Consider the following 7,859-nt stretch of genomic DNA (forward strand, 5'->3'; position numbering starts at 1 on the left):
AGTAACACTATAGATCTCTGTACTATGAGCGGTCACACTATGGAGCTCTGTACTATGAGCGGTCACACTATAGAGCTCTGTACTATGAGCGGTCACGCTATTGAGCTCTGTACTATGAGCGGTCACACTATAGAGCTCTGTATTATGAGCGGTCACACGATGGAGCTCTGTACTATGAGCGGTCACACTATGGAGCTCTGTATTGTGAGCAGTCACACTATAGAGCTCTGTACTATGAGTGGTCACACTATAGAGCTCTGTACTATGAGCGGTTACACTATAGAGCTCTGTACTATGAGCGGTCACACTATGGAGCTCTGTACTATGAGCGATCACACTATAGAGCTCTGTACTATGAGCGGTCACGCTATGGAGCACTGTACTATGAGCGGTCACACTATGGAGCTCTGTACTATGAGCAGTCACACTATGGAGCTCTGTATTATGAGCGGTCACACTATGTAGCTCTGTACTATGAGCGGTCACACTATGGTGCAATGTACTATGAGCGGTCACACTATGGAGCATTGTACTATGAGCGGTCACACTATGGAGCTCTGTACTATGAGCGGTCACACTATAGAGCTCTGTACTATGAGCGATCACACTATGGAGCTCTGTTCCGTGAGCAGTCACACTATAGAGCTCTGTACTATGAGCGGTCACACTATGGAGCTCTGTACTATGAGCGGTCACACTATGGAGCTCTGTACTATGAGCGGTCACACTATGGAGCTCTGTACTATGAGCGATCACACAATAGATCTCTGTACTATGAGCGGTCACACTATGGAGCTCTGTACTGTAAGAGCGGTCACACTAGAGAGCTCTGTACTGTAAGAGCGGTCATGCTATGGAGCTCTGAACTATGAGCGGTCACACTATGGAACTCTGTACTATGAGCAGTCACACTATAGAGCTCTGTACTGTAAGAGCGGTCACACTATAGAGCTCTGTACTGTAAGAGCCGTCACACTATAGAGCTCTGTATTATGAGCGGTCACACTATAGAGCTCTGAACTGTAAGAGCCATCACACTATAGAGCTCTGTACTATGAGCGGTCACACTATAGAGCTCTTTACTATGAGCGGTCACACTATGGAGCTCTGTACTATGAGCGGTCACACTATGGAGCTCTGTACTATGAGCGGTCATACTATAGAGCTCTTTACTATGAGCGGTCACACTATGGAGCTCTGTACTATGAGCGGTCACACTATAGATCTCTGTGTTATGAGCGGTCACACTATGGAGCTCTGTAATATGAGCGGTCACACTATGGAGCTCTGTACTATGAGCGGTCACACTATGGAGCTCTGCACTATGAGCGGTCACACTATAGAGCTCTGTACTATGAGCGGTCACGCTTTGGAGCTCTGTACTATGAGCGGTCACACTATGGAGCTCTGTACTATGAGCGGTCACACTATAGAGCTCTTTACTATGAGCGGTCACACTATGGAGCTCTGTACTATGAGCGGTCACACTATAGATTTCTGTACTATGAGCAGTCACACTATGGAGCTCTGTACTATGAGCGGTCACACTATAGAGCTCTGTACAATGAGCGGTCATGCTATGGAGCTCTGTACTATGAGCGGTCACACTATGGAGCTCTGTACTATGAACGGTCACACTAAGGAGCTCTGTACTATGAGCGGTCACACTATAGAGCTCTGTACTATGAGCGGTCACACTATAGACCTTTGTACTATGAGCAGTCACGCTATGGAGCTCTGTACTATGAGCGGTCACAATATAGATCTCTGTACTATGAGCGGTCACACTATAGAGCTCTCTACTATGAGCGGTCACGCTATGGAGCTCTGTACTATGAGCGGTCACACTATAGATCTCTGTACTATGAGCGGTCACACTATGGAGCTCTGTACTATGAGCGGTCACGCTATGGAGCTCTGTACTATGAGCGGTCACACTATGGAGCTCTGTACTATGAGCGGTCACACTATGGAGCTCTGTACTATGAGCGGTCACACTATGGAGCTCTGTACTATGAGCGGTCACACTATAGAGCTCTGTACTATGAGTGGTCACGCTATGGAGCTCTGTACTATGAGCGGTCACACTATGGAGCTCTGTACTATGAGCAGTCACGCTATGGAGCTCTGTACTATGAGCGGTCACACTATGGAGCTCTGTACTATGAGCAGTCACGCTATGGAGCTCTGTACTATGAGCGGTCACACTATGGAGCTCTGTACTATGAGCGGTCACACTATAGAGCTCTGTACTATGAGCGGTCACGCTATGGAGCTCTGTACTATGAGCGGTCACACTATGGAGCTCTGTACTATGATCGGTCACACTATGGAGCTCTGTACTATGAGCGGTCACACTATAGATCTCTGTACTATGAGTGGTCACACTATGGAGCTCTATACTATGAGTGGTCACACTATAGAGCTCTGTACTATGAGCGGTCACGCTATGGAGCTCTGCACTATGAGCGGTCACACTATGGAGCTCTGTACTATGAGCGGTCACACTATAGAGCTCTGTACTATGAGCGGTCACACTATAGATCTCTGTACTATGAGCGGTCACGCTATGGAGCTCTGTACTATGAGCGGTAACACTATAGATCTCTGTACTATGAGCGGTCACACTATGGAGCTCTGTACTATGAGCGGTCACACTATAGAGCTCTGTACTATGAGCGGTCACGCTATTGAGCTCTGTACTATGAGCGGTCACACTATAGAGCTCTGTATTATGAGTGGTCACACGATGGAGCTCTGTACTATGAGCGGTCACACTATGGAGCTCTGTACTATGAGCGGTCACACTATAGAGCTCTGTATTATGAGCGGTCACACTGTGGAGCTCTGTACTATGAGCGGTCACACTATGGAGCTCTGTACTATGAGCAGTCACACTATGGAGCTCTGTACTATGAGCGGTCACACTATGGAGCTCTGCACTATGAGCAGTCACGCTATGGAGCTCTGTACTATGAGCGGTCACACTATGGAGCTCTGTACTATGAGCGGTCACACTATGGAGCTCTGTACTATGAGCGGTCACGCTATGGAGCTCTGTACTATGAGCAGTCACACTATGGAGCTCTGTACTATGAGCGGTCACACTATAGAGCTCTGTACTATGAGCGGTCACACTATGGAGCTCTGTACTATGAGCGGTCACACTATGGAGCTCTGTACTATGAGTGGTCACACTATGGAGCTCTGTACTATGAGCGGTCACACTATCGAGGTCTGTACTATGAGCGGTCACACTATGGAGCTCTGTACTGTGAGCGGTCACACTATGGAGCTCTGTACTATGAGCGTTCACGCTATGGAGCTCTACACTTTGAGCGGTCACACTATGGAGCTCTGTACTATGAGCGGTCACACTATAGAGCTCTGTACTATGAGCGGTCACACTATGGAGCTCTGTACTATGAGCGGTCACACTATGGGGCTCTGTACTATGAGTGGTCACACTATGGAGCTCTGTACTATGAGCGATCACACTATCGAGTTCTGTACTATGAGCGGTCACACTATAGAGCTCTGTATTATGAGCGGTCACACTATTGAGCTCTGTACTATGAGCGGTAACACTATGGAGCTCTGTACTATGAGCGGTCACACTATAGAGCTCTGTATTATGAGCGGTCACACTATGGTGCTCTGTACTATGAGCGGTCACACTATGGAGCTCTGTACTATGAGCGGTCACACTATGGAGCTCTGTACTATGAGCGGTCACACTATGGATCTCTGGACTATGAGCGGTCACACTATGGAGCTCTGTACTATGAGCGGTCACACTATGGAGCTCTGTACTATGAGCGGTCACGCTATGGAGCTCTGTACTATGAGCGGTCACGCTATGGAGCTCTGTACTATGAACGGTCACACTATGGAGCTCTGTATTATGAGCGGTCATACTATAGAGCTCTGTACTATGAGCGGTCACACTATGGAGCTCTGTACTATGAGCGGTCACACTATGGAGCTCTGTACTATGAGCGGTCACGCTATGGAGCTCTGTACTATGAGCGGTCACGCTATGGAGCTCTTTACTATGAGCGGTCACACTATGGAGCTCTGTACGATTAGCGGTCACACTATCGAGTTCTGGACTATGAGCGTTCACACTATGGAGCTCTGTACTATGAGCGTTCACACTATGGAGCTCTGTACTATGAGCGGTCACGCTATGGAGCTCTGTACTATGAGCGGTCACGCTATGGAGCTCTTTACTATGAGCGGTCACACTATGGAGCTCTGTACTATGAGCGGTCACACTATGGAGCTCTGTACTATGAGTGGTCACACTATGGAGCTCTGTACTATGAGCGATCACACTATCGAGTTCTGTACTATGAGTGGTCACGCTATGGAGCTCTTTACTATGAGCGGTCACACTATGGAGCTCTGTACGATGAGCGGTCACACTATCGAGTTCTGTACTATGAGCGTTCACACTATGGAGCTCTGTACTATGAGCGGTCACACTGTGGAGCTCTGTACTATGAGCGGTCACACTATAGAGCTCTGTACTATGAGCGGTCACACTATCGAGTTCTGTACTATGAATGGTCACACTATGGATCTCTGTACTATGAGCGGTCACACTATGGAGCTCTGTACTATGAGCGGTCACACTATAGAGCTCTGTACTATGAGCGGTCACACTATAGAGCTCTGTACTATGAGCAGTCACGCTATGGAGCTCTGTACTATGAGCGGTAACACTATAGATCTCTGTACTATGAGCGGTCACACTATGGAGCTCTGTACTATGAGCGGTCACACTATAGAGCTCTGTACTATGAGCGGTCACGCTATTGAACTCTGTACTATGAGCGGTCACACTATAGAGCTCTGTATTATGAGCGGTCACACGATGGAGCTCTGTACTATGAGCGGTCACACTATAGAGCTCTGTACTGTGAGCGGTCACACTATAGAGCTCTGTATTATGAGCGGTCACACTGTGGAGCTCTGTACTATGAGCGGTCACACTATGGAGCTCTGTACTATGAGCGGTCACACTATGGAGCTCTGTACTATGAGCGGTCACACTATGGAGCTCTGTACTATGAGCAGTCACGCTATGGAGCTCTGTACTATGAGCGGTCACACTATGGAGCTCTGTACTATGAGCGGTCACACTATGGAGCTCTGTACTATGAGCGGTCACGCTATGGAGCTCTGTACTATGAGCAGTCACACTATGGAGCTCTGTACTATGAGCGGTCACACTATAGAGCTCTGTACTATGAGCGGTCACACTATGGAGCTCTGTACTATGAGCGGTCACACTATGGAGCTCTGTACTATGAGTGGTCACACTATGGAGCTCTGTACTATGAGCGGTCACACTATCGAGTTCTGTACTATGAGTGGTCACACTATGGAGCTCTGTACTATGAGCGTTCATGCTATGGAGCTCTACACTTTCAGCAGTCTCACTATGGAGCTCTGTACTATGAGCGGTCACACTATGGAGCTCTGTACTATGAGCGGTCACACTATGGAGCTCTGTACTATGAGCGATCACACTATCGAGTTCTGTACTATGAGCGGTCACACTATAGAGCTCTGTATTGTGAGCGGTCACACTATTGAGCTCTGTACTATGAGCGGTCACACTATAGAGCTCTGTACTATGAGCGGTCACACTATAGAGCTCTGTATTGTGAGCGGTCACACTATTGAGCTCTGTACGATGAGCGGTCACACTATGGAGCTCTGTACTATGAGCGGTCACACTATGGAGCTCTGTACTATGAGCGGTCACGCTATGGAGCTCTGTACTATGAGCGGTCACGCTATGGAGCTCTTTACTATGAGCGGTCACACTATGGAGCTCTGTACTATGAGCGGTCACACTATGGAGCTCTGTACTATGAGCGGTCACACTATAGAGCTCTGTACTATGAGCGGTCACACTATGGAGCTCTGTACTATGAGCGGTCACACTATGGAGCTCTGTACTATGAGCGGTCACACTATGGAGCTCTGTACTATGAGCGATCACACTATCGAGTTCTGTACTATGAGTGGTCACGCTATGGAGCTCTTTACTATGAGCGGTCACACTATGGAGCTCTGTACGATGAGCGGTCACACTATCGAGTTCTGTACTATGAGCGTTCACACTATGGAGCTCTGTACTATGAGCGGTCACACTATGGAGCTCTGTACTATGAGCGGTCACACTATGGAGCTCTGTACTATGAGCGGTCACACTATGGAGCTCTGTACTATGAGCGGTCACACTATAGAGCTCTGTACTATGAGCGGTCACACTATGGAGTTGTGCCCCAGTAGTTTGTTTTTTTATTTCACTAAAACTTCCTTGGATGTCTTCTGAGAAGGAAATATTATTACCAGCTGTAGGCAGTAGATGGACTAGTAAATTACATCCAAGCGGTAAGATGCTCTAGTGAAGGGCTGGCACATTTTGTTCTGGACTGCTTAATCACAAAAATAATATAGAGATGTGGTGATTTATACATCAGTTTATTAATTAAACTTTAGTTTTGGAAACCTCGTAATGAATGAAAGACACAAGTTCTTCTCTTCCAATAAATTCAATATTTTATTAAGTGTAGTTTCTTGATATATTTACGAAAAACTTCATCTCTTACCCCATAAATGACCGGACTAAGAAGCCTTGGCAAACACGTGAGTATAACAAAGTTTGAGATGAATAACGAAGTAATGTAATTTATAAATAGGGTCTCGGTAATGGTGGAGACGAAGGAGACCATACATAATATGAGCTGGAAGGCGTGGAGCATCACCGTTTTTCCGGCTTTTAGGGCAGATGACCCACCAGAACCGATCTTCCTGGCGACCAGCATGACTTTAATGTAAGTAAATGCAATGATCAATGCGACCACGGCAAAGCTGAGAATATTGATGATGGACTTAATTACATTTTGTTGGGGAATTAAAACCAATAGTGAAAGATCACAAACCACATACAATGAAAAAAAACTTTTTTCAATCAAGTGCATTATCACAGTGAGGTCGGCAATACTTGGACAGACTGCTATGACCCAGATTACGAGAATCATAGACCGAGCTCTTTTTGCCGTGCAAAACTCTAGATGTCTTAGTGGGAAACAAATGGCTACATAGAGTTCTAATGACATTACAGCCAGGTTGTATGGGGTCACTCGAAAGGAGCAAGAGACCAAGGTGTGTAGCATGAAACATACCGGCACGGGGAGGGATACAGAATAAATGGAAGACAATAGAAGGAAATTTCCAAGAGCCAGATACAGTGTATCATTGATAAGCATGTGGACGAAAAGGATGTAACGAGACTTTTCCCTGATGTGAGAATTGGAGAAGAAGACCTTCAGAAGAACGGAGATGATGTACAGGAAGAAGGTGAAGAACAGAAGAGTGAAAACAACAAGAGCAGATCGGGTGACCGTATCAACACTTTCAATATAAATGGACATTGTGGAATCATTCCTAGGGATAGATGTAAAATTCACCATTGGAAACTGGATGACGGCAATTCTTCTATGGGATCTAACACTTATGGGAAACAAGAAAATGACAACATTAAGCTTTTCAGATGTGAGGAATCCAATCTGACTTCTCTTGTGCTGCACCTTCTTTTAACCAAATTGACATTGCTACAATTCATAGGAAATATGGTAGCATGGTCTAATATTTGGTTGCCATAATCGCTTCCTTCAGCTCAGAGGTGCTACAGAGGCATAACATGAGAAAAGGTCATAAAGGAGTAGCCGATTGTTTTGGAATCATCTCCGAGCACCTAAAAATATATATGTATATGACCAAACATCAGCACATTGTAGACCCAGGAATGTTTTCTGGTAAGGACCTCTGCAAATGCT

The 7,859-nt window shown here is 46.3% G+C and overlaps 1 protein-coding gene across 1 annotated transcript; it reads right to left on the reverse strand.

Annotated features, from left to right (window-relative positions):
• Positions 1-6,572: 6,572 nt before the first annotated feature.
• LOC141051479 (odorant receptor 131-2-like) lies at positions 6,573-7,454 on the reverse strand. The gene has a single exon (XM_073548402.1). It carries the CDS (start codon positions 7,452-7,454, stop codon positions 6,573-6,575), a length of 882 nt encoding a protein of 293 aa, XP_073404503.1.
• Positions 7,455-7,859: the final 405 nt, after the last annotated feature.

Source organism: Dendrobates tinctorius, unplaced genomic scaffold (genome assembly GCF_039654945.1).
Source record: "Dendrobates tinctorius isolate UK_male_01 unplaced genomic scaffold, ASM3965494v1 ptg000157l, whole genome shotgun sequence".
NCBI classification, from domain to species: domain Eukaryota; kingdom Metazoa; phylum Chordata; class Amphibia; order Anura; family Dendrobatidae; genus Dendrobates; species Dendrobates tinctorius.

What these genes read in the sequence shown, in the direction of transcription:
- LOC141051479 (XM_073548402.1), bottom strand. Translation starts at nt 7,454, where the DNA reads ATGTCCATTTATATTGAAAGTGTTGATACGGTCACCCGATCTGCTCTT.